A 27,719-nucleotide genomic window follows, 5' to 3' on the forward strand; every position below is an offset into this window, starting at 1 on the left:
ATCTCCTCTCCTCTGACGTCACCATTCATGCTTCCTTGTGGGCCGCACTCGCTTTTGAATACTGACCAGCTGGCTGTCTGCGTTTAAAAGGCCATCCAAGGCTGCGTCGACTTAGGCACTTGGAGTCCTCATCTTCAAGAGCAACATCTCTATTCTATGTCGTCTCGGGAGTTGGAATTTAGGCCTGGGCTCACCTGTGCCTCGGCTCCTACATGTATTCCTAGTGTAATATTAAATTTAAATCAGTGTTGTTTTCTCATAATAATAATAGTCAATATAATAATAATGATAGTATAATATTTGTGATAACTCATCGATCGAAAAACAAATCACTTTATTATAAATTATCGAAGAAGGCCAATTAAATGAGCTCACGCATTCATACCTCATTCATACATAAATAAATAAAATGAAAACCGTCGCAGGTAAGTCAGTATATAAAATTGTATAAATAAAATAATCGTGTCTCTTGGGGATATTACTCCTTGTTGAACTCCTTTCGTTACCTCACAGTTTTGTTCTTTTTCAGGCACATTGATCGAATTTGAATGGAGTCTCCAGTATTAACACTTGTTACCAAAGGCGATGAGGTAATTATCTTATTTCACCTTTGTTGTTTAGTTGTGATATTTGGAATATTATTTGTTTCAGATTTATTGTTCATAGGTTGATTTATATATATATATTAATTGCATTTATGTGTTGCAGATTAATGGGATCGGACTAACTTCAAATTGTGCACGTGTTCACAAATGTTTAAAATAAATCAGAGGAGTGTCTATTTAGTCCTCTCCGCTCAACCTTCTTCCCAAGAGTGCCAAATCCTTTTCGTCCTTCCGCCTTTCGATATTATAGTCTTTATTTTGACCAGTGACCACACAGTCCAGGTCTCAACATATACCGGTCATTTTGAAGAGAGATTAATTACGTTACATTATCCCCCTTTCATCTTTAAAAAGATTATCAACAATTTTCTTTTAAAGATAAAGATTCATTCTAACATAATTAATAAACTGTTCTTTCACAAATACACCAAATTCATACTTTCTCTATCACACTTTATCACACTGAGCGAATATTTCGTTTCGTCTATTGTATTACATTGTCGTCTTAATTCTAATAAGTAATTCACAGATATCATATTCGACGAGGAGGTGGAATCATTGAAATAGCCTGTTGTTTATATATTCTTGCGTAAATTCAATTATCAGGAGGTTTGTAATATTTCTTTAAGTTACTTCTGTTATAAGTTCCTTTAAGATTGGTTGTGTCATTTAGATGAGCGAGGACAAAAGCATTGTTACTGATAATCCGAACTATTTGATAAGGCCCCTGATATAGGTGAAAAAACTTCTGGGTAACTTTGTCCAATGCACTCGATTGCATCGGTACTCTAATGAGAACAAGATCTCCTATTTTTAATACGACTCTTGATATGTTCTTCTGCTGTTTTCGACGCTTATGAAAACTTTTAATGATTTGTTCATTTGCGAGTAAAATCTTTTTTTTCGTTAGGAACTTGTTCTGTGAGTGGAAAGTTTATTAATTTTTCAATTTCATTCGTAGGTTCCACTCCGAATTGTAACTCATATGGGGTATACCCGGTGCTGGAATGTGTTGTGATGTTGAATATATGTTCAAATTTGTTTATATAGGCACCCCACTTCGTATGATGTTCGTTACAATAGATTCTAAATAATTTTCCCAGTTCCCTCATGATTCGTTCTGTAGGATTACTTTGCGGGTGACGTATGGATGAGTAGCAAACTTTTATACCAGATTTCTCTAATTCATTTTTCCATTTATGGGCGGTAAATTGTGTTCCATGATCAGATAGGATTCTATTTGGTTTACCATGCTTTGGTATGTAATTTTGAATTATCTTATTTAAACTGACTTGTGTTGTAGCTCGTTTCATTGGGTATAGAGTGACGTATTTAGAAAATGCATCTAAAATTACTAAAATGTATTGAACTCCGCCGATAGATCGTGGTAGAGGCCCATAGAAATCAACAGTTATCAACTCGTTAGGTTTTGATGATTTAACTAGTTGGTATTCGCCTTCCATAGTATAAGATAAATGTTTAACACGCTGACATAAGTCACAGTGTAACACGAAATGTTTTACCTCGCTATTCATATTTTTCCAATAGTACCACTTTTTTAAATATTGTAAAGTCTTAAAAACACCTGAGTGACCTAATTTACTATGTACGAAGTTTAATTATTCGCTTGTCAATTTTCTAGGTACTACTAATCTACATTTGTTGTCCTTCTTACTATTCATAAATAAGACGTCATTGTAAATCCTAAATTTATAGTCGTCATGATTTGCTTTGCAATTGTCAAAACTAATTCTAAGCTCTGGATCATCTTTCTGCTTTTGCGATATATTTTTGAATTGTGTAGGAAAAATTGGTTCATTAATCATTTTTGAAATTTGGTGAATAGAGAGTTCACGATCTTTTTTCTTAGTGATTGGCAAATCTAAATTCACAGTAAAAATTGTTAAAGAATCGTCACAGTCGCTGGCAAATTATCCATCTGGATTTCTACTGAAGAAATCCGCCACTATATTGTCACTTCCTTTGCAGTATATTATATCAAACGTATATTGTTGTAATAACAAGCTCCATCTAATGAGTCTTGCATTTTGAAATGGTGTGCTATTCAGAAAACATAATCCCTTATGATCGGTTATTATTTGGAACTTTTCTCCTATTAGATACATTCTAAATTTAGTAACGGTATATATAATCGCCAATAACTCCTTCTCTGTGGTGGTGTAGTTAACCTTCGCCTGACTCAAACACCGGCTAACTAACCCTATTAAATGATGATTTTCATCAGAATCTGTCTGGAATAGAATTCCTGAGATCCCCCTATTACTTGCATCGGTCTGTATCTTGTAGCAGGCCCCGGGAATGATGTGATTTGAAGTTACGGTTTCCAAAAATTTTTGTTCCAATAGAGAAAAAGATTGCGAGTGTTCAATCGTCCATTTCCAAATAGTATCCTTTTTCAAAAGCTGTCTAAATGGATCTATATAATTGGCATAATTAGTACAAAACTGTCTATAATAGTGACAGATGCCCAAAAATTGTTGTAATTGCTGCTTGTTCGTAGGTTGTGCAAAATCTCTTATTATAGCTAATTTAGATGGGTCAGGGCGTACACCTTGTTCTGATAGTATAAATCCTAAGAATGGTATGGATTGTTGTATAAATAGTGACTTCCTTAATCTCAATGTGAAATTGTGTTTCTTTAACCTGTCGAAGATCTGACTTAAATGTTGTAAATGTTCAGTAAACGTTCTAGACGTTATTAAAAGATCATCAATGTACGTCGTTAAACTTTCGCTAAATTCCTCACCCAATGATAAATTAAGCGCCCGTATAAACCCACTCCCCGCTGTCTTTAAACCAAAAGGTATTCTACAAAAGTGGTATGTTTTAAAATTGTGTACAAAAGCTGTGTATTTTCGCGACTCTACTGACAAAGGCACTTGCCAATATCCATGAGTCAGATCGACTGATGAGAAATACTTTTTTTCGTGATGTTTTTGTAATATTTCATTAATTAAGGGCGGCGCTTCGTTATCAGCTTCAATTATGGCATTCAAATAACGCGCATCTAGACAAATACGAATACGCCCGTCTTTCTTTTTGACAATTCTCAAGGGGTTGCAAAACGGACTTATCGATGGTTCAATTATTCCGGCCAATAACATTTTTCGGATCTCATCATCAACGGCTGGCCTTAATGACACCGGTACTGGGTATGATCTACGAATAAATGGCTTATCCTTTATAACTTTTATGCTGTGCTCATATATATCTGTGCAGGTCGGCTTCTCGGTAAACAGACATTTGTTTTTCAAAATTAATTCAAGCAATGGTTCTGTGAATTCAACACTATGTAACATAAGTTTAGACGCGATCATTCGGAAATCTTCAAAGAAGTTATGATCTTCTGCGACACTTTCTACTTCTACATTAATCTCATTTATTTCAGTTTCATCAAATTCGTTTTGCGTGCTATCAGTCATTGATTCTTCAATCGTTTCATTGTTGGTGAATTTTTCAATTGCAATTTCAGATTCATTTGATTCAAATATATGATTTGTTAAAGTTTCACTATCGTCATCTACAAAACTATTACGATCCTCGTTGTGATCACATACGTTAATACTTATAGTAAGTTGGTTTTCACCATTTTTCAATAATATAATATCCTCTGTACTAGGCATATCATTGTTTTCATATATATTTGTTTTATTACCATCTTGGTCCATATTATCATTTTTATCATTCTGATTATGTATATTATCATTACTAACACAAAATTTTACTTTTTCTGTATTACTGGGATTATCATCATTATTATTAACACAACTAGTCTCGTCACGATTTCTTTTATGACACCACGACAATGAAGATTGACTGACATTATTTCTCATCGACTGGCAATGACTCGCATTCATATTGGCGTTATAATCTCGATTTATTATCTGAATATAAGTCACATTATCAGTCACAGAAGATTCCAACCTATTCAAGAAATTCCGACTGTACGAAACACAGTGCTTTGGTACTTCCCTTCCACTGATGGTAATGGTCTTGAGATTATAATTCAAAACAACCCTGTTTACAGATAACCAATCGTCACCCAATATAATATCAGCTGACAACCTAGGTGCGACCAGAAACGCATAAGTCATTCTTTCGCGATCCATGTACATGTCTATTAACATTTGACGTTTTATGTTAACAGCTCTTTTGCCAAACGCCGAAAAAACTTTTATGTTACTAACAGGTAATTCAGCTATTTTACATTCATTAGATATTCGATTATAAAATTTTTCTGATACGCACGTTACTTAACTACCTGTATCGATTAACGCCCAGATATTGACTCCTGCCATATGTACCAATAAATGTGGACATTTCTGATTACTTTGGGGAAATTTAACTATACCATCATGATACTCTATATCAGAACTCAGATCCTTTATGAAATCATTCGACCACTGATACGAAGCCGGACCTTGAACATTCGTATCCCTTCCTAGTTTAAATAATTCATTTGATTATAACTATTATTACTCGTTGAAACATTTGGCAAATTTGAACAGATTACTGGAGGTGGATAACTCATGTTTGGCAACACAAATTGTTGTTTTTGAGAATAACGATATCCCTGGCAGTTTGCACAATTTGAATACGCGTTATTCTGACCACTATTGTTTTGATAATATTGTCGAACATTGGGCTTGTATTGGTTAGGTGTCTGAGTCACGAGATTTTGCACTTGTGCGTTGTTTTGATTTGATTTGTTATAAGATCCATAATTTTTGCCTCTTTCATTGTCTCTATCTTCCTGTGACATATCTATATTTGCCAATGACTGTGATATTAAATTGGTATTATTAAAATCTGCTACCGCCAACAAATCCCTGATCCTAGCTGGCACCTGCTGCACTACTGAATAATTGATTTCATATTGAGATAATGGTGGTTCGAAATATTTGGCTTCCTTACACTGTTTTCGAAAATAGCTACGTCATCCCCCATCCTGCGTTCTATATCGGCGTAATGACCATTTATTTTTAATCTTTATTTGATATTGAATTGAAAAAAATTCTTCTTTAAATGCTTTTTTGAAATTTTCATAAGTGTCGCAAACATCTTTGTTTATGTCAAACCATGTTTTAGCTCTCCCTGACAAAACACTACCAATAATCCAGCACTTTTGTGACTCATCTATGTTACTAATGTTAAAGTATTTCTCTAAATTGTATAAAAATTCTATCGGGCTACTTTCGTCCTCATCTGAAAACTTCGGAACTTTTAAATCTAGTTGCATGCGTTGGAAATGATTGATTAAACCACCTAATAAAGTATTTGTTACCGCGTTTGTTTGATTGGTTGCTGCATATTGATTATCCTCCTGAGTTTGCCTCATTTGTTTCTCTCTCTGTAATTCGCTCCTTTGTTCTTGTATCTCTTCTCTTTCTCTTATAAGTTGCTCTCTTTCCTCTCTAAGCTGTTTCAATTGTGCTTCCATCTCCTCGGCCATATTCGTCATTTTTTGTCTCTCATCTTTAGTTGTTGTCTGTACAGAACTTGTTTTTGCTGCTGACCTTGTAACAACAGGGCTATGAGTCACCTTACTCATATATAGCTTAAGATTATAATAATTTCATACACACTCTCCTTTCATTCAATTTAATAATAATTCATGTCTGTGTTCGGGCGCCAATGTGATATTAAATTTAAATCAGTGTTGTTTTCTCATAATAATAATAGTCAATATAATAATAATGATAGTATAATATTTGTGATAACTCATCGATCGAAAAACAAATCACTTTATTATAAATTATCGAAGAAGGCCAATTAAATAAGCTCACGCATTCATACCTCATTCATACATAAATAAATAAAATGAAAACCGTCGCAGGTAAGTCAGTATATAAAATTGTATAAATAAAATAATCGTGTCTCTTGGGGATATTACTCCTTGTTGAACTCCTTTCGTTACCTCACAGTTTCGTTCTTTTTCAGGCACATTGATCGAATTTGAATGGACTCTCCAGTATTAACACTTGTTACCAAAGGCGATGAGGTAATTATCTTATTTCACTTTTGTTGTTTAGTTGTGATATTTGGAATGTTATTTGTTTTAGATTTATTGTTCATAGGTTGATTCATATATATATATTAATTGCACCTATGTGTTGCAGATTAATGGGATCGGACTAACTTCAAATTGTGCACGTGTTCACAAATGTTTAAAATAAATCAGAGGAGTGTCTATTTAGTCCTCTCCGCTCAACCTTCTTCCCAAGAGTGCCAAATCCTTTTCGTCCTTCCGCCTTTCGATATTATAGTCTTTATTATGACCAGTGACCACACAGTCCAGGTCTCAACATATACCGGTCATTTTGAAGAGAGATTAATATCGTTACACTAGGCAGAACGTCATCTCGGGAGGTTACTAAGTTTTACCCGGTGACGGGATCAGTTCCGAAACGGTAGATGTTGGTCTGGTCTGGCTCCTGGCCAGTAAGTCACGGGACGAGAAGTAGCACTACTCGATCCATGCCACCCTATACGCCGTCTCCGTAGCATCCATTTGGCGGTAGCAGAGCGTCTTACGCACCGATCGTCTAGCATGAGATCGTAGATGGGTCGTCTTGCGGTCCTATACGCCGGTAGCGATTCGGGAGATCGGGAGGCGGGAAATGTTGGCGATGCTATCATCAGCTGATTGTCCGGTTCACAGCTGGAGAGTCCACATCGATGTTTTAATTAGCACGGATGACCCCAGAGTTGTATCCTTTGAGGAAAGGGCCCCGGAGATCGGCGTAGGTCGTCCTTGGCTTAACTCGTCAATATTTTTCCCAGGTGACATGAGAGAATATTCGTGTTAAGATTGGATCCGGGAATCCCAGCATAACAATACTTTTATTTATTTGGTAAGGATCGTCGTCGAATTAAGAGTTGGTACTCAGTCGTCCAATTATAAGTAAAGTTTCATATTTATAGATGACAATGAGAAGTATGATCTAAAATAGGAAGATACACGGTAACTTATAGCGATACTCGATTTTGCACGTAATAACGGGTCCCCATGTTCTGACCACGAGCGCGTTGCGTGTAGGCCTTTCAACTGCGTTTAGGAGGTCAGTGCTGTGTATGCAGATTCCTACGTATGACCAACGCATAAATAGCGTATTGCAATAGTGCGAAGCTTGCACCTTCCATACTTGGGAAATCGAACACCCGATTACAACATCCCTTCTCCGTTGAAGAAGAAGAGCCTTAGGGTTTTCTCCTGAAATCAGACAATTCTGCTGCTTTGCGATGCCTCTTGCATGCTCAGCTGTAACCTCAGCTGTAATCGTTAGTGGTAACACTTGTTTTATGACCCGTTCACAGTTTTGCATATATCGTTTCTCTTATGCTATGTTAGTGGAATAGTTGAATTTAGAAGTTATGGAGTCATTCGATGAAATGTTTCAATATGTACCCTAAGGTTTTGCTTCTGTACCCCGATAGTACAATTAACATCTGAGTTTACCTCTAACACGGAGTATGGACCAATCCATTGAGATAGTAATTTCTTTGATCGTCCTCTACGTACCGTTTTGTCATAGAGCAGTCCCCTGTCCCCGACCTTGAAAGTTCGTACCTTGGTCGGTGAGTACCTTTTGTGGTATCCCGTGTCCACATACGATTCTTGTTGCGAATTCTTCCGCTACGGTGTTGGCTTCTTGATTTGGGATAGGAATTGCCTTGCTGAATTTTGTCAAACAATCTTGAAACGTTAGAATATATTTGTTACCCTGCTCGGTCTCCGTCAGTGGCCCTACTATATCCAATGCGCATTTTTCAAACAGCTGGTTTGGGGTATCGGTGATGATCATTGGTGTTTTCGCTCGCTGGCTAAGCTTATTCTTCTGGCAATTCTCACATCTCGCAATGTGGTCTTCGACGTTTTTCCTTAATCTGGGCCAATCGTGTCTCAGACGAATTCGTTCGACCGTCCTATTCACTCCCCGGTGGGCCCCTACGGGTGTGTCGTGATACTCGTAGATAATCTGGTTTCGTTCCTCCTCCGAATATTCCTGGTTAGGCTCCTTCGTCACAGATTCTTCTTTCTTTTGGCTTCTGGTTGTTACGTACATACGGCTTAAAGTATCAGCATTAGTGTTTGCTTTACCTGCTTTGTACTCGATCTCGTGGTCGTATTCCTCCAGCTTCAATCACCATCTCATGAGTCGGGATCTTGGATCTTTGACTCCGAACAGCCGAGTGAGTGGTTTGTGATTTGTGACAATTGTGAATTTAGTACCATATACGTACGGTCTGAAGTGATTGACAGCCCAAACTATTGCCAGTAATTCCTTCTCGGTGGTGCTATAGTTTCCCTTAGCGGAGTTCAGAGTTCTACTCGCGTATGCTATTGGTAGGTCGTCACCCACGGTGCCGTGGGATAAGACCGCTCCGATGGCTTTGTCGGAAGCGTCCGTCGTTACGATAAATGGTTTTTCGAAATCGGGGTATTGTAAAATGGGCGCAGTTGTCAAAGTTTTCTTCAGCTCCTCAAAAGCTTCTTGTTCCCGTGATGTCCAGGAGAATTTTACTTCTTTCTTCAGCAGGTGTGTTAGCGGTTTTGCCAAGCTCGAAAAATTCTGTATAAATCATCTGTAGTATCCAGCTAGACCTAGGAAACCTTGAAGTTTCCTCACCCCCTTTGGTATCGGGAATTGCTTTACCGCTCGAATCTTCTCCGGGTCTGCTTTCATCCCGTCGCAAGTTATCACGTGTCCCAAGAAGTTGACCTCTTTCCTCAAAAATTCACACTTGTCTTGCTGCAGCTTCAATGAATTGTGCCTCAAACGTTCAAGTACCTCTTCAAGCCGTTTGTTATGTTCTATTAAGCTGGGAGCGTGTATGACTATATCGTCGAGATAGACATAGCATCTAAGGCCCTGTATTCCGGAAAGTACAGTATTCATCAGTCGTTGAAATGTTGCCGGGGCGTTTTTCAATCCGAAGGGCATCCGGTTGTACTCGTAGTGACCGTGTGGGGTGGAAAATGCGGTCTTGCACTCATCCTCCTCTTCCATAGGAATTTGGTGAAATCCCGAAGCTAAATCCAAGGTAGAGAAATACTTGGCCTTACCCAACTGGTCCAATATTTCGGTGATATTAGGCAGTGGGAAAGAGTTTCCTACCGTGATGTCGTTCACCTTACGGAAGTCTACTACGACTCTCATCTTTGTTTTTCCTAATGCGTCTACTTTCTTCGGTACCACTAGCAGTGGCGCGTTTTATTGGCTGTTGCTTGGCCTGATTATCCTGTCATCCAGCATCTTATTTATTTGGTCGTTTATCTTCTGCTTATATTTTTCCGGCAATCCATAAGGTCTCGAATTTATTGGTGCAATATCCGGATTAGTTGTGATCCTATGTGTAGCTGCATTCGTGTGACCCAAATGGTCTCCTTCGAGATGAAACACATCGCTGAATTTTTCGTATACGTCTAATAAACTCTCCCTCTCCTGCCTATTGAGATGACTGGTACGTAAGTAGTCTCTCATTTGTTGCATCCTGCCTGCGTTGCTCGGTGTAACTGACCGGCAAGCGTGAACTTGACTCTTGTTTGCCTGTTCTTGACCTAGTGCCACGATTTGCACATTCGATCGCTCCAGTTCTACTGCATAATCGTTCGTATTGAGAATGCTGACTTTGCACTCACCGTCGACGGCGTTGGTGACGCAACTCCCCATATATACTCCTGGATGTAACTCGATTCCTTCGACGACGCCTTCTGCGTCATTGGCTGACTTAGCGCGGATTATCGTTACACTTCTTGGTTCAACTGAAACGCGAGCTCCCGTAGCTCCAAGAGTCCATGTTGTCGCGTACAACCTGGCATATTTTCCGGATCTCAGCTCGACGTCATGCTTCTCGAGGAAGTCGCCTCCTAGGAGACCGTCGGCTTCTAGTGGAAAATCGTCTCCAACGGCGTGACAAAGGTGCAATATGTGCCTATCGCCAACCCTTATATTTAACCTGACCTTACACAAGGTCGCAACCGGCGTCCCGCTTATTCCTTTCAGCGTGATCACGCCGTCTTCAGCCATCACTTCGCCGTCAATTTTCCCTACTTTTACTAAGCTTACCTCAGCTCCCGAGTCTAATAACATTGTGGCGTGTCCCGTTTTGAATTCGTTCGCCTTGATCGATGCGTGGTTCTTCTGTCCAGCTCCATTGGCTGAGCAATTTAGTGGTATGACGCGATACGGTTGCCTGTCCGTCGCGCTTGCTTCTCGTTTCTCGAAATCTCGTTGTCTTGTCCACAAGCATCCCCGGATGGACCCATCTGGTCCCCTGGTTGTCTCGGGAAATTCTCTGTCATCTACGTAGTATCTTCTATTCTCGTTAGCTAATCGTGTCCTGCAATCTCTGATAAAATGTCCCGTTTTCTCACAATAGTGACATACGACCTCGATTTTCCTTACGTGTTCACTCGGTGTCGGCAAACGTCGCGCACTTCGTGAATCGGTATTCGGTATCCGACAGTCGCGTGCTACATGTCCTGGCCTCCCGCAGTTGTAGCAGGACCTGGTGTTACCCGCTCCATTGCTACCCGATCGCAAATGATCCCGGCTAGGGCCCAATTCGCGTTCCTCTTCTATTGCGATGGAAATTGCCTCCCCGAGGGTCTCACATCGCTGACACTTGACCAATATCTTTAGCCGGTCATTCAACCCTCGTATAAAAATAGTGACAGCCTGTTTCCGGTACTTGTCGTTCCAACGTTGGTTTCGAATCGTCAGGGGCGGCTTCTCTCATTGTTAACTCGATTACCTGTGCGGTGAGTTGTTCGACTCGTGTCCCGTACGATTTTGCGTCTTCGTTTAGCCGCTGCCTACAGCAGTTAAATTCTACTTGTAACGAAGCTAATGTTCGGGTTTCAACGTACATGAGATTCAATTCTGCCTCCAATATTTCCCAGGCTGTGACTGACTTGTATTCTAGTGCTTGTGCCGCACTCCCCTTGATCCGTGTGCTCAAAACTGCTTTCAACAGCTTCTCAGTTTCCGAGAATAGTATAGTCTCCCGTACATATCTACAAGAGCGAATGAAGTCGCGTACCCTACTCCAAACTCCGCCTTCAAATACCTCGATGTCCTTCAGTACTTGCCGTACGGTAGGGGCGTCCTCCATCATGTTAAGTCGAGGTGCGATCGCTCCTAAGTCGCGACCCTGCCGGGGTGTTGTTTGAGGTGTTCCGTGAGCTGTAGCTTGAGGCTGCCCTCGATTCCTGCTTCTGACAAACTCGCGCAGGGCTGCTCGGAGTTGGTCAACCGAATTATCCTCAGTGACGTCCAAATGGTAAGCCTCGCAAATCTCGAGAAGGTGGTCACGGCGTAATTCCTGGATCCACCCAGTTTTACCCTCCGCAATGTACTCGTTTACGGATTCCCACTTCACTGGCATTTGCTCTACCTGGGACTTCCTCTCGTCCGCTTCCTGTGCTGCTGCAGCTAGTGATAAACGCAAAGCGCGTCGTTGGCTGGGAAGTAGTACGCCACTCAACGGTGAATCTTCCCCAAAACTTAATTCGCTTTGCAGGGTAGATGCGGTTGGAGAGTCTACAGATGTCGACCGTTCAACCCCCTTTGTTCCTGAAATATGGCAGTCGATCCTCCTGATTTCCTGGAGCCACCGTCCTCTGATTCACTTCACTTGACGATTCGACGGATCCCACCGCTGCCACCAATTGTTATGATTGGATTCGGGAATCCCAGTATAACAATACTCTTATTTATTTGGTAAGGATCGTCGTCGAATTAAGAGTTGGTACTCAGTCGTACAATTATGAGTAAAGTTTAATATTCATAGATGACAATAAAAAGTATGATCTAAAATAGGAAGATACACGTTAACTAATAGCGATACTCGATTTTGCACGTAATAACGGGTCCCGATGTTCTGACCACGAGCGTGTTGCGTGTAGGCCTTTTAACTGCGTTGAGAAGGTCAGTGCTGTGTATGCAGATTCCTACGTATGGCCAACGCATTAACAGCATATTGCAATAGTACGAAGCTTGCACCTTCCATACTTGGGAAATCGAACACCCGATTACAACATTCGGAACAGCAACGAAAATTCGCCTAACATACGGAATATCTCCTATATCAATTTAGCCTTGGTGATTCTTTTTGGTGTGCTGTAGTTTTCTATAATATTAACGAAAAACGGGAGGAAGTTTTGGGAGATTTGGGTGCTGTAGTAACGGGGCTAAACACGCCACGTTTCAATACATATAAATCCAATTGTGATGAAATGTTTTCGTGCCCGCTAACAAGGATGATGCTGAGTCAAAGGGGTGAACTCAAAGCGTTGACGGTAAAATATATTCACCAACTTGGTCTATTGTTTTCGACCAAGAATCGCCCGAATATTAATGATGATGCAAAACGGGTATTCGTTTGGTGTGCGTACGTTTCAAATTTTTCCCCTGTTCCTTCATTCGTATGCCTCTGATTCGGTAAAAAATGGTAAAAATTAGTGCAAGGACTTTTTTTTGTTATATTTTATGAATCAGTCGACTCGCGAGGTTTCGAAGTCACGCGAACCGGCGTCGGAGAAGAAAGCACGTACATCCGTGTTCAAACCGGTGGATCTAGAAAACCTTCTCGCATGAACGAAGGTGCATGCACCTCGGGCATAAGACTCAGCACTACCCGAAAAAATGATGATGATGACGATAATCAGAACGACGATAACGAGGATTACGACAAAACTGTTGAAGAAATCACGAAGACGGTCGAGAACGAGAATGAGCCTTACGCAGCGAACGGTTTTGTTCCACAGGTCCTGGGGAATAGGTTCTCAATAGTGGGCGAAACGCGCAAATATATCCGACGGTTCAAAATAGACGGACGCGAACTGATTGTTAGGACTGAAATACCAAATCCGGAGTTTAACCCCGTAGAGTGGCTGGAAGGTGCCTTCGAAGATTTGCATACTTATGCTACGGGGATATGTCAGAGCGGTGATTATATAGGAGTCACCTCCAGCGAAAAGAGTTTTAATCAGGGGGCTGCATAGTTATCGTTTCGACCCATTCGCGACTTCACGTGAACTTCCTGAAAACTGGTTTCCAGTGTGATGCAAAACGCATCTGAATTCGAAAAGGACAAATTCTATACGGTGAGTGTGCACTCCGTCAAAGTTCCCGCGGGGCGCGACAAAACGGTAATGAACAACAGGGCACTGACCAACAAAAGGTCAATTATCAATATCAATAAGAATGACGATATGTGTCTATCGCGTGCAATAGTAATCGGTATGGCGCATGCTGAACGGACTGCCGTTCGCAGCGAAGAATTACATCAGCGTTACGAGGCTATCCGATTTCCTCATTCCGTTCTCCGGCGTAGCGGAGCACAGCGTTTGACAGCGGCAAGTAATGTCAAAATTCCACAAGGAGGATGCAGCGTTTATACAATCTCCCGCTATCAGAAAAACTTGGCGTAAGAAGGGATAGCGCTGATTGTATTTGAAATGAATAAGTTAGGTAGCGACGATGGGATATTTTACGACGGCTCTATCTCTATGGTAGATTCGGGGGTCGAAGTTCGTTACCTCGTCAATTTACTTTACGATCCTGAGAAAAGACATGATAGCCTAATTACAAACGTCACAGCTGCTGCTGCTAGTAAATTGTTTTGCATGCCATGCAACAAGAGTTTTAACAGACCCCTCGAACATCGCTGTTCGAACCGTTGTCCCCAATGTTTCAACAGGCCGCTCTGTGGAGTAGGGTTGGGCGAAATCAAGTGTTCTGATTAAGGGCACGGCTTTCGCGGAGAAAATTGTTTTCAAAAGCATCGTCAAATTGGGTCTATAAGCCCACGACGTAACGTTGCGCATATGTACCGATTGCTCGCGTCTCGTGGCTCTCACCACCGGCGGACCGCATAGCTGTGATAAACGTTACTGCAGTACATGTCGCTGTCAACGTTCAAACAATCACTTCTGTTACATGGCACCGTTGAAAAGCGTGGACAAGCCCGGTCGCTTCATATTCATATTCTATGATTTCGAAACGCAGCAGAATGTCCCAATCGTTAGGGACACCTCGACCAATATCCGTATTCCGAATCTGTAGGTAGCACAGCAGGTGAGTACGGAGTGGATTAGTGAAGCTGAAGTAACCACAGGCTGTTCAGCATGCAACCTCGTGCGCAAGTTTATTTTCTAAAGAGATCCTGGCAGGAAATTGGTAGAACTGGCGACAAGACCCGTCCAAAATTTTTTGCGAATAATTTGCATCGTGCACAATGCACGCGGGTTCGACGCGCAGTTCATTCTACGCTATTTTGTTGAGAACAGCAAAACTCTTTCGAAGGTAATTCTAAACGGTAGTAAAATCGTTATGATGGAGACTGCGCATACGCGATTCCTCGACTGCTTGGCGTACATGCCGATATCTCTCGGGTCACTGCCAAAGGCTTTCGGGCTTCCGAATAGCACGGTTCAAGGCTTCTTTCCGCATCTTTTTAACACCCGTGTGTGAGCTACGTGGGCGCGCTACCACCCGTTCAAATGTACTCACCGGACACCATGAGCAGCAAGACGAAAAAAGAAACTTACGACTGGTACCACGAGACACGAGAACAGGGTTACAGCTTTGACTTCGACCGAGAGCTAATAAAGTACTGTAGGTCGGATGTGGACATTCTACGTCGCGCGTGTATCGCATTCCGAAATATATTTTCGGATAGCGGCAGAGTGTGTCCATCCACCGAGAGTACAACTATAGCGTCCGCGTGCTCCGTGGTGTTTTGGGAAAACTTTTTATAGCCGGAGCGTATAGGCATCCTACCGGTGGGAGGATATCGCCTCGCTGATAAGCATTCGCAAAAGATTCCAGACTGGGTAACATGGGTGGAACACGAGTCGCAGCTAGTCATCCGTCATGCCGGTATTCTGCGCAAGTTCAGAGTACCCGCGACTGGACGTGCGATGGAAGGGCATCGCGTAACACCTGATGGCGTGCGGCGAGTTTCCGAATTTCACGGGTGTATCTGGCACGTGTGCTGTAATTGTTTCGATATCAATCGCGATTGCCGTTCCGTAAGCGAAGTGTCGCTCGACAAGCGTCACGTAAAGACCGTTGCGAAAACTGTCCGGATGACCGCACTGGGATACCACGTAACCGAGATGTGGGAATACGTCTTCGATCGTCTCCTGAAGAACAATGCTGAAATAAGGGCGTACATTGCGAGTCACTCGACTAACTTGCGTACTAAGTCTCCAAATTAGCGGAATGCTTTCTATGGCAGACGTACAGGTAACAATTCGTGTTATCACGAGGTGAAAACGGATGCGGACGAAGTCGCGACCGAGTAGATACGCTATGTTGACGTTTGCTCGCTTTACCCTTACATTTGTAAGAACAGTCGATACCCGGTGGGTCATCCAGTTGTATACGTGGGTGACGAGTGCCGCATGTTAACGGAGATGGGTGGTACAGACATAACAAGGATCGTGGGCCTGGTGAAGTGTACAGTCTTACCGCCTCAAAACCTATACCAGCTAGTCTTGCCAGTGCGTATGCATGGAAAATTGATGTTTGCGTTGTGTCGTACGTGCTGCAAGAACCTCGAACGAAATGACTATCGGCATAGCGAAAAGAAGCAGCAGAAGTCTGAGGGTACATGGGTATCTGACGAATTGAGAAAAGCCGTGGAGAAGGGCTACCGGATTTTGAAAATTCTGGGAAACTGGCAGTTTCAGATCACTCCTTTTGATTCTTTCACCAAGGTGGCTATTTCGCGCAGTATATAGACACGTTTCTTAAAATCAAGAAGGAGGCTAGTGGCTGGCCTGCCGATTGCAAGGACGAGGCATCGCGCAATGATTATCTCGACAAGTACGAGAGAGTAGAGGGGATTCGGCTAGACCGTTCCAGAATTTCAAGGAATCCCGGTCTGCGTTTCGTGTCTAAGTAATGCCTGAATTTGATTCAAGGAAAGTTCGGGTAGCGGAAAAACATAACGGAAAAGGAGATAGTAAATACGCGCCAGCAACTACCATAATAATCACCAACCCCAAAGTCGTGGTATCGGGCATATTGATAGTGAACAATACCGTACTGTACGTGAACTGGTCACACGCCATGCGAAGCGTTGATTCGTCGCCTCCATCCAACGTCGTTATCGCCGCGTGTTCGACTGCCCAGGTTCGCTCAAAATTGTACGAGTATCTCGAACTACTCGATAGACGCGTACTATATAATATGATACGGATTCCGTTATTTACTGTCGGAACATGCTCGATCCGAACGAGTACGAACCGCCAACGGGAAGTTTCCTCGGTGATTTTACGGACGAATTGGAGGCATACGGTAAGGGCTTCTTCATTCACGCGTTTGTTTCGGGGGGGGCGAAATTCTACGCGTTCATGGTACGGCACTCCGACGGCAGCGACGCAGAAGTCCGTGAAATCAAACGTATAACGCTGAGTCACAAAAGCAAAAAACGCATTTACTTCCTAGCAATCAGGGGAATGGTGGCGGAATCAGCGGATCCCGTGCGTCTGGAATATTGCGCTATTCGTCGGACTGCTTTGCACGATGTTGTCACGTGAACGAAGACGGAAACCTGCGAACCCGTCTTCGTCAAGAGATTCCGCCGCCCGAATTCATTCGATTCGTGACCGAACGAGTACAGAGACGAGAATGAGGGGTATAGAAGTCGTTCTCAGGCACGTGGAATGAGGACCGTATGCTTCGTGAGGCTTGCTCTCGCTCGACTTCTCTCTTTACGAATAAAATTCAGGTACATGGCGACAGGTCAACGATCCAACTCTTCGTTCCTACCCTCCCTGTCGTCAGCTTAATTCAGCTTTTCGTCATATAAGTTGTGACGTGGCGTTTCCAGCCTCGTTACTACGGCACCCAAATCTTCCAGAATTTCCTTCCGTTATTCGTTAATAATATAGAAAACTACAGCACACCGAAAAGAATCACCAAGGCTGAACTGAAATAAGAGATATCCCGTATATTAAGCTAATTTTCGTTGTTGTTCCGAATATTCTCTTATGTGACCTGGGAAAATACCGACTAGTTGAGCCAAGGACGATCTACAACGACCTCTCGGGCCCTTTTTCCAAGGATACAACTCTGACGTCATCCGTGCCAATCAAAATATCGATGTGCACTCTTCCGCGGTGGACCGGACAATCAGCTGATGACAGCATCGCCAACATCTCCCGCCTTCCGATCTACCGAATCGCTACCGGCGTATAGGACCGCAAGACGACCCATCTACGATCTCATGCTAGACGATCGGTGCGTAAGAAGCTCTGCTACCGCCGAATGGATGCTACGGAGACGGCGTATAGGGTGGCATGGATCGAGTAGTGCTCCCTCCCGTCCCGTAACTTACTGGCCAGGAGCCAGACCATAGCAACATCTACCGTTCCGGAACTGATCCCGTCACCGGGTAAAACTTGGTAACCTTCCGAGATGACGTTCTGCCTAGGAATACATGTAGGAGCCGAGGCACAGGTGAGCCCAGGCCTAAATTCCAACTCCCGAGACGACATAGAATAGAGATGTTGCTCTTGAAGATGAGGACTCCAAGTGCCTGAGTCGACGCAGCTTTGGATGGCCTTTCAAACGCAGACAGCCAGCTGGTCAGTATTCAAAAGCGAGCGCGGCTAACGAGGAAGCATGGATGATGACGTCAGAGAAAAGGAGAGGCGCCGAATAGGCAAATTTGATTGTCACCCGAAGAATTGCGCCCTACACCAATGTGGCCTAATTAGGAGAGGAAATCGCTAATCCGGATGAGTTCTAATGAAGAAGATCCTGGACATCGGCGCACAACTTGTCCTACTCTACGACATACCGTTGAACCGACAGGCCGTTTTTAGTTAGATTCTCCCGCACCCGTTAAGATCTTCCTCTTCCAATCTCCCAAATCTACCGTGTCTGCACCGTTTTCACCTCAGGTCTACCGCTACCGTTGAATTTAAATTCATTCCCATCCGCCCATTAGCTTTAGAAGTCTATTTAAATCTAGAGTCATAAGTTAAACGTTAGTAAGTAAAATCAGTAAAATCAGTGGGTGCCGAACTCCTCCAATAAGGTAAGGTTTTTCACCTTCTGAGAGAGGCACGACGTAGCTAAGTAAGGATTGAGAATTGCCCTAATGTATTACGTGTTTTAGTTTTATTGTTTCGTAAGTCGGTGGATAATCGCCCCACCGCAGTTTATTTTGTGTAAGTCGGTGGGTACGAGCCCTACTGCAATTTGGTACGGTCCGGTCCGTTTACGTATTTGGGTTTCAAGGAAATCTGCAATTCCTCCCGGCGCACCTCGTGGCCGAATTAAGTTATCGTACGTTTTTCGAATTATATTTATCTGAGTCTTTAGTTTGGTCTTCTACCGTTCCTCCCGTGCATTTTCTGCACGTGGCATCATTTTGTACGTTCTGTATTGAGTCAAATTTAGGTAATACGTTAGGTGAGCCTTGGTGATATTTGGTGATGCTGTATGGTATTTTGCTCATGATTTATGTAATATGTTCTATCGTATGAATTTGTAATTTCTTCGGGTCATTTGTTAAGATTTCGTTCCGTTACGTTTCCGCTCGGTTTGAGGAATCTATTTGTCTGTTACCGTAGGGTAGCCACGGAAAAGCGCTTTGTGTGAAACCGCGCCTTTTCTCCCGTTCGTAATTATCACACATTCGGATAATTCGTGAAAGGATCAGTAAACTCTCGTAGGCCTTCCGATTTTCCGCTACCGTTAAACGAATTATATTTTGTTACTCTCGACCTGTTGTAAATCTACCGATTCTGTATTCCTTGCTGAATTTGTTGAAATACAGTATCCGGTGATTACGAATTTGGTTTTGCGTTATCGTTATTTTATTTGTGCCCGAATTGCTGTTGTGAATCCACGCCACTCTACCATTTATTTCGCTGTTGAACAGCCTGTGCCTAGCCAGCCATTCCGCCGGATCTGCATTCGTTTATTCTGTGAGTTTTGTTACTTCGTTAATCGACGCGACAACGCGTCTGGCGCCCAACAATCTTTTCGTTCCGTTTTCCGTTTTCCGTTCCGTTTTCCGTATTCCATTTCGCACAAATCGCGCCGCAAGCACGTGGGTGTTTCCCGGGTCCGACCCGCCTGGGGGTCAGTTAATACCCACCGTCGCAAAGTACAGCGGCTGGGGTGCGACACGATCAGATTTAGATTCACCGGAGACAATCGAGGTCACGCACGCACGACCGAGAGAGAGAAGAAGAAAAAGAAAAAGGAGAAATTACGGTCAAGCAATCTCGGGTGCATCAAGACTCCGTCAAAGGTAAGACACAGTTCAGTAAACACCGACAATAAACACATAACTCGAAACGGGGATCGCAATCAGTCTGTAGTCACGCTGTAGCAGGGTGTCGATTTTGGCTTATCATCAGCGTATTAGGGTACGCGCGTACGTACGAGCTTGTGAGGTACGCGCTCTGCGGAGATGAGCTCATCCGTAGACGTGTGCCTATACGAGCTCATGGCCAGCACGCCGCCGCCACCACCGCATGCAATACAGCGAAGTGACGCTAGACGATGACTCTGGATACTCGTTGGAAGCATCCGTTCTCTGCCATCGTTGCAAAACCATCGGGCTGTGAAGAGTCCGATTTAGTGAAGACTTTCTTGAAACACCGTGATCGGATGTGCGATGCGAAATTCACTCGCGTCATCTGGTACTACGACGAATAGCAACCGTTGTACGAATCCACCAGTGGTATAGCATATCGTGAGGGTTGACTGCAACACACTAAATACGACGGCGACAAGAGTCCTGAACTGCTTATCATGGACGATCTGATGCGCGAAGCGTCCAACAACGTAGTCGTCGATTTATTCACCAAAGTTTGCCACCGCAAAAACCTTAGTGTTTTCTACATCGCGCAAAACCCATTTCACCAAGGACACGGTCAACGCGACATTTCGTTGAACGCGAACTGCATAGTATTTTACGAAAATCCTCGAGACCGTGGTGAACCACAACATCTCGCGCGTCAGGTCTGTCCAGAAAAGCTGCGGTTTCTTCAAGAGGCCTATCACGATGCTACGGCCATTCCGCACGGATACCTGCTACTCGACTCGAAACAATCGACCAGTAAAAACTGTCGCTTTCGGAGGAAAATATTTCCTATGGACAAGAAACATTACGTATACGTTTCGAAAAAGGGTACAGAGTCGAACAGTACGGGTGAAGTCCCAGTCATTCAGCTGTGATGCCACGAAAAAGACGTCGGGGAAGCAGTGCCAGCTTTGGCAAGACAAACACCGTCGCTCTGCAGGCTCTGCAAAAACTAAATCCTACTCTAAAATTGGCTTTGCTCCGTACCGCTGACAAAACGTTGATGAGAAATATTCGCGAGTGCGCTCTCAATATCTTGCTGGGAAACGTGAAACTGACGCGCGTCCAGCAAACTCGTCTCGTTTAACATGAGCAAACGCTTCGTCAATTGGCCAAAAAGCAAGGTAGTTTGAAGATTGAGAAAAAAATTTTTATTCAACGAGGAAACGGATTCCTGACTCTCTTACTCGCACCGATATGAGGGACTTCGGCTTCTAGTCTGTTTCCGAAGTGAAGAAGAGAAATCGAGAATAGAGAATGGTGCATGCAGAGAAGATGGTTCTGATACCGGCGGATACGATTGAGAGATTTCGACGTCGCGTCAGCGAGAATACAACTGCGGAAGTTACACCGACGACGACGAATGACGCCGTCGACAATCCTGTCTCAAGACTGGACCTGAGATGAGAGTTATCTTGGAATCAAAGTCGGAGGACAACGCAGAGAAGTGGAAACTCTACCAGCAAGCGATGCAACGGTATTTTTTTTCCACAAACGAGAATGAAAAGCCGTTGGAAGTTCTGATTCGCGACAACGGAGAAAGCAATACGGCGAGTCGATTACTCAACGAAATACCGAGAGCGGTTGTGAAACAAGAGTATCAGAAGATAGTTGACGCTGTTCCGAACAGGTATGCTACGAAAGTGGGACTTTTGATGCGATTGCTGACGATGAGCAACGAGACATCTGCGTGTTTTAGATAGAATGTGTCCGATGTTAGTTCAATCGACGAAGTAATCATTCCCGGTACAAATATTGTCGATCTGATCAATCACACGATGCGCTCGAGAAAGACATTTGATCCCGCAGGAAGCATACAGTTTGCACGGTTTCTCCACGTGATTAATGTGCCGCGAGAGTGTGTGGGAAAGAATGAATTTTAAAAAACTATTCGATCGTTTGACGAGACGCAGAAAAGCCTTGTTCCGAGAAGGAAATGACCCGTCACTACCACCAGCGATAAAACCGATGAGACGGCTAGCCCGCAACCTCAAGTTCCAGTGACGCGTAATCGTTCGAAAGAGACCAACGTGTCTCCGGGATCCCCCTATTCGGGAGTACGAAATTGGAAAAGACTGCGCTTTTCGAAGTGATGCAAATGCTCGAAGAGATCTATTACGACCCAGCACACCCTGCGGGCTACGTGGGTGCACGAAATCTGGAACGGGCGGCTCGCGGCGAAAAGACTCGAACGATGATAAAGAAATGGCTGGCTGCACAGGATACGTACACTTTGCACAAATCCGTGCGAAGAAACTTTGAAAGAGCAAGATACGAGGTTTTCAACATCGACGAAGTGTGGGAGGCTGATCTGGCCGATTTGAGCTCGATAAGAAGAAAAAATAACGGACATCGCTATTTGCTGGTGTTCATCGACGTTTTGAGCAAATACGCCTGGGTTGTACCCCTGAAGTGTAGAACAGCCAATTTCGTAGCAGGAAGATTACAACACGTGCTAACCACAACCCCGCGTAGACTTGTTTTACTGCAGACCGACAAGGGTGAGGAGTTTGTCGGACAAACATTACGAAAGCTTCTTTCGGACAACGGCATACGATATCGTACTACCTTCAATCCCGAAATTAAAGCGGTCATCGTCGAACGCTTCAACTGGACACTCAAGAAGCGACTCTGGCGTTATTTTACGCATAAAAATAGTCAGCGCTACGTGGACGTTTCACCACTCATCTTTCAAGCGTACAACGAGACACGTCACTCGAGTATCGGTATGTCCCCTGCTGAGGTGACGCTAGAGAACGCTGCAGAAGCGCGGGCTTACATGCAGAAGCGGTATCCAGCACGTCGTATCGGCAGACCCCAATTTCGCGAAAACGACATCGTGCGGATCAGCAAAACCGAAGGAACTTTTCAGAAAGGCTACGAGGCAAACTGAAGCGAAGAATTGTTTCAAATTCGCCGAGTACTCGCTCGTGCACCGATTGTCTATGTATTAGAGGATTTCTCCGGCGAGGAAATTGACGGTTCTTCCTACGAACCTGACCTTTAGCTTATCGAGGGAAGAGGCCCTGATGGCGATGCCCTCCGAAATTGGAAAAAAAGAGAAATAAAAGACCGGATCGACGGTGTCGCAGTCATTCTGCATACATTGACGCGGATCCTCGCAAGACACGCCAGTGTAATGACGAAGGACCACTCTTACATCACACTTCCGAGCAATAGCTCAGTCTCCGTTTTTCCGGACAATCGCTCCTGCTGCTACATCACGCAGTTACCACGCGCGATCGTGCTGAGTGGCGAATGGGAGGTGAAACTCGCAGAAATTCATCATCTACTAACAATTTTACAAGATTTCTGCTCAGTTTCCGGTCAGGATATATCGTCAGATTTCCTCCAGCCGAACATCCTGTCGTGTCAAATGTTTGTCTACTGCGATCTCGTCGAGCCCCGTATGATCCAAGATGTACACGCTTCGCTTTTACGAGTCCCTACACGCCTGCGGAGAACAACACTCAATACGCAGCGAATCTGATACGAAAATTTTCGCGCAGTCACACTACTTACCGCTGTTTTACTCGAACTTCCGCACGATAGGAATCAATATGAAAGATCACGCTGAAAAATCCATTCCATTCGATCATGGGACACTAACGGTAAAGCTTCACTTTCAACGTGTTTGTTGATACGAAAGGGGTAGAAGACGAAGAAACAAACGATATGGTTGACTACGCGGAACATCATGAGAATCAGCTCAAAGGTGGTGGTACGAAAATTTTTTATCGCGGTGTGCAACATCAACGAGGTCACGGTATCGGTAGTTTTCTGGGAGGATTATTTCGCAGAGTTTTGACGTTACTGAAAAGTGGAGCAAAAGCCGTTGAAAAGAAGGCCTTGCGAGCCGGGATAAACGTCATGGCTGATATGGAGAGCGACGTACCCTTCAAAGAAGCCGTCAAATCACGGAGCAAAAAATCGGGGCGTAATTTACAGAAAAGGTCCAACAAAAACTTGCCGATCTTATGCAGGATTTCGGGTATAAAGAGGCGCTCACAGAACCGAGGAGACGGTCGATGCTCGCCCGCGTTAATCATCTCGTCGCTGCGCGGAAGGTTACCAGGCAGAAGAGGAATTCGAATATTAAGCGGAGCAAGAAGAATAGCAAGAAGAAGAACAAAAAGACGTCCCGTACTGCGTCGAGTAAGAATACAGGGCGAGAAAAACACTTTAAAAAACGAACCGTAAGGGACATATTTGGACCAGCGTATTTTGTCGCACTATATCCGTACGATGAATTCTCTACACTCGCGCTTGCGGAAATCCGAATTGGATTCATTCTCTGTACCCCTAACACAAACCTTTATCAAAAGCATACAATAGACACGTATCATCGCGGTTTCGTCTCGAACCGATGACTCTCCGATCGAATTCGCCGTACTGGGGCTCGGTGACGAGTACATCCACCTTGCCCACACTATGGTGAGCTTACGCGTACAATTACGCCGAACAAAAAAGAAAACAGCTGCATCAGCGAACAAGGACACTTCTACCACACCATGGGTGACCCCTATAAATAAGTTGCTTCACTTAATGTTCAATCAAGTGGATATATTTTTCAATCAAAAACCGGTATCTGAGACGCTGCTGAATTACGCACCGAACGCTGAACAATTGCATCATACGGCTGGACTGCGGTACGATAACAAGAAACAGATATTTGCGAAACACATGAAAACGACGTACCCTCAATGAACGGTTTTATCAAACGCAGCGTAATCGTGCGAAACGGACGCGTCGTAGATTTGATCGGACATCTCCACCGAAACGCGTCATTTTGGGGCTAGTCAGCAACAAGGCTTTCAACGGTGACAGACAACGGAATCCCTTCAACTCCCAACATTTCATGCTGAATTATCAATCTTTGTACGTCGATGGCATTCCAATACCCCCATAAGCTTTGCAACCGAGCTTTGAAAAGAACGGTGTATACGTCGACACGTATCACACTTCATTCTTTGGGACCGGAGTACATTTTCTCAACGAGGGCTGCGGTATCGGACGACTACACTACGAAATGAGAAATTATCTCACAGTATTTGACCTAACGCCTGATCTTGCGGCCAACTGTTCGTCTCACTGGTCACTCATCAAACACGGAACACTCAGGATTGAATTACACTTCGACGATGCGCTTGAGAAAACCATCGACTGTATCGTGTTCGCGGAATTCGACAATATCATTGAAGTTGATGCATCGCGACAGGTTGTCACAGATTTCGACGTTAGCCCGAACGCTGACAGAAAACAGACGGAGCGACACGTGTTGAGACCACGTCCGAACAGAAGCTCAGTGGGAGGTGGGGCTCGACGACATTAAAAGGGTAGTTTCGTATTCGAGAAAAACAGTCAAGTGCTCCTCACCGTCTCGACAACATCTTCACCTTGATGGATTTTATCGTATATATCCAAGACTCCAAGGATGTTTACGGACGATTCTTGCCGAAAGAAGTGGCATTAGTGGCACTCAAGAATCCATACTTTGCTCATTGGCTCGTACTACCGCTCTACCCGTTGACCGATCTATCGGGGGAGGAGCGTGCCGTCAACAATTACGTGACCTGTTATCATCACGGGATCAATTGGTTCGAAGGAGACAAAAAGCTGCATCAACTTGCTACCAATTCACGAGAAATCGCACGCCATGCCCATCGTATCATCACACGCGGTCGGGAAAAAGCCAAATATCTACAGGACATCACTTCGCGGGGAATCATGAACTTGGAAGACGTCGACTGCCCCGTGTTCGCTGAATTGGATCGGAGCAAAGAATATTGCTTTTTTCAAGGTGCTTAAAAAAAGAAATGATACGCGTGTGCTCTCAACAACGTGATCAGATTAAAGAATCGGATGAATTCGAGGCGTATCACCGGAGACTGCCACAAAGCGTACTCGCAAAATAATAAGACATTAAGGTCTTTCACCAGAGACTCTCCCTTGCCGATGGTATTCGAGCATTAGTCTTACGCATTAAATTCACCCGAATCCCCGGTGGACGACAGAGCGCCCAGCGGTTCTACCCTTGTATCAGTCGACGAAGAACCTACGTACGCCACGGTAATAGACACATTCGGTGGTATGATCGTCTCCGATACCGAAGATGAACACCATTCAAATTCTGAATGCACTGCCGGCGCTTCAAAGCGGAACTCGCGGGGTTTTTGCCGCGGATCAAGTCCCTCTTGTGTGGACAGCACCAACAACCATCATTGCAAACACCGATAATCACACGAGAGGAGGTAGCCACTGGGTGGCGTTTTACGTCAGTCCCTCCGGTCATGGACTCTACTTCGACAGTTTCGGAATGCCACTGCTCATACCACATCACAGACAAACACTGCGACGTAACTGCAGGAGACTCCACTGGAACGTCACACAACTCCGAAGAATTTCTTCCGACATATGTGGACAATACTGTATTATGTTTGTGCATAACACTGCGACGTCACTGCAGAAGACTCTATTGGAACGTTGAACAACTTCAAAGTCTTTCTTCGGACGTATGTGGATAATACTGTGTTATGTTTGTGCATTTTATGGCTACTGGTTTGACTCTTGGGCAGTTTGCAGATATATCCAATAATGACCACGGAACCATCGACCGCATCGTGCCTCAATTTTATGAAGGGCTGACCTCCACCAATCACTGTAATAATAGATCTCGAGTGCGAACACCACATTGCATTCAGTGCTGCAAAGCCGAAAAACTGTAAAAGATTGACAGACGATAGTTTTCAGTCTCCTCATGTTGTACAAATTTTTAACTTTTTCCCATTTACCATTAGAACGTGAGCTTCAGATTTATAATCACCAAAACTAGTGTTATCATTTCGTACAATCCCATGAGAAAAACGAATCATTACATTGACCGGTGAATCGTAAGCTTCACATATGATCACAGAAAACTATTGTACTGATTTCTTAGAGAACCCACAAGGTAAAATAAAAGATCAATTGTAAGTTTTCAGGAACACGTGTCGACCCAGTTTTACTACTTCTTCCTTTTCTCCTCCTCCTCCCACTCCTCCTTCCTTACTCCATATCGATATACTTGGTAACGGCTCGAGCAGGTACGCAACTCATTACCCACATAATCAATGCAAACACCCACTAATTGTCAACAACAGGATGGGGTAAGTATAGCGATTCCATGGCCCCGAAAACCTCAGCGAGACGCCACCAGCCTCACGGTAAGGACCCAAACAGAGAAAAGACGGAAAGACGCCCAAAAAAGATCAGCCGGAGGGAAAGATGCCCGAAAACGACCTCGGCAGAGGGGTAGGGGTAGACGCCTGAAAATCCTCTACGCGAGGGGCTGGTGCTATTAAGAAAAAGAAGAGGGGTTCGTTGTGATGCCTCATACCCGAACCTATCTACTCTCATCAGTTGCGCGATTTTCATCGTTTTCGAAATTTCCCTCAATTTCAACATTTCTGTCAATGATTTCCATCAATTTCTCGATTTGAGATGATCGCGCGATTACCGTTGTTGATATCATTTCCGTCGATTCCACTATTTCTTTTGATGTCGCGATTTTCATCAATTTCATCATTTTGTCGATTTCGAGATTACCATCGATTTTGTCATTTTTGGTGATTTTGTGATTTCCATCAATTTTGAGATTTTCATCTTTCTTGACATTTTTTTCAATCTCAACATTTTCTCAAATTACGTGATTTTTATTGATTTCTCGATTTTCGTCGAACGCGCGATTTCTGTCGTTGATGTTATCACCGTTTA

The 27,719-nt window shown here is 43.7% G+C and overlaps 1 protein-coding gene across 1 annotated transcript; it reads left to right on the plus strand.

The window, feature by feature from the left end:
* Positions 1–22,059: 22,059 nt before the first annotated feature.
* On the plus strand, positions 22,060–22,860 carry LOC125500732. Its single transcript, XM_048654545.1, has one exon. It carries the CDS (start codon positions 22,060–22,062, stop codon positions 22,858–22,860), a length of 801 nt encoding a protein of 266 aa, XP_048510502.1.
* Positions 22,861–27,719: the final 4,859 nt, after the last annotated feature.

The sequence above is a fragment of the Athalia rosae genome, chromosome 1 (assembly GCF_917208135.1).
Source record: "Athalia rosae chromosome 1, iyAthRosa1.1, whole genome shotgun sequence".
NCBI lineage: Eukaryota > Metazoa > Arthropoda > Insecta > Hymenoptera > Athaliidae > Athalia > Athalia rosae.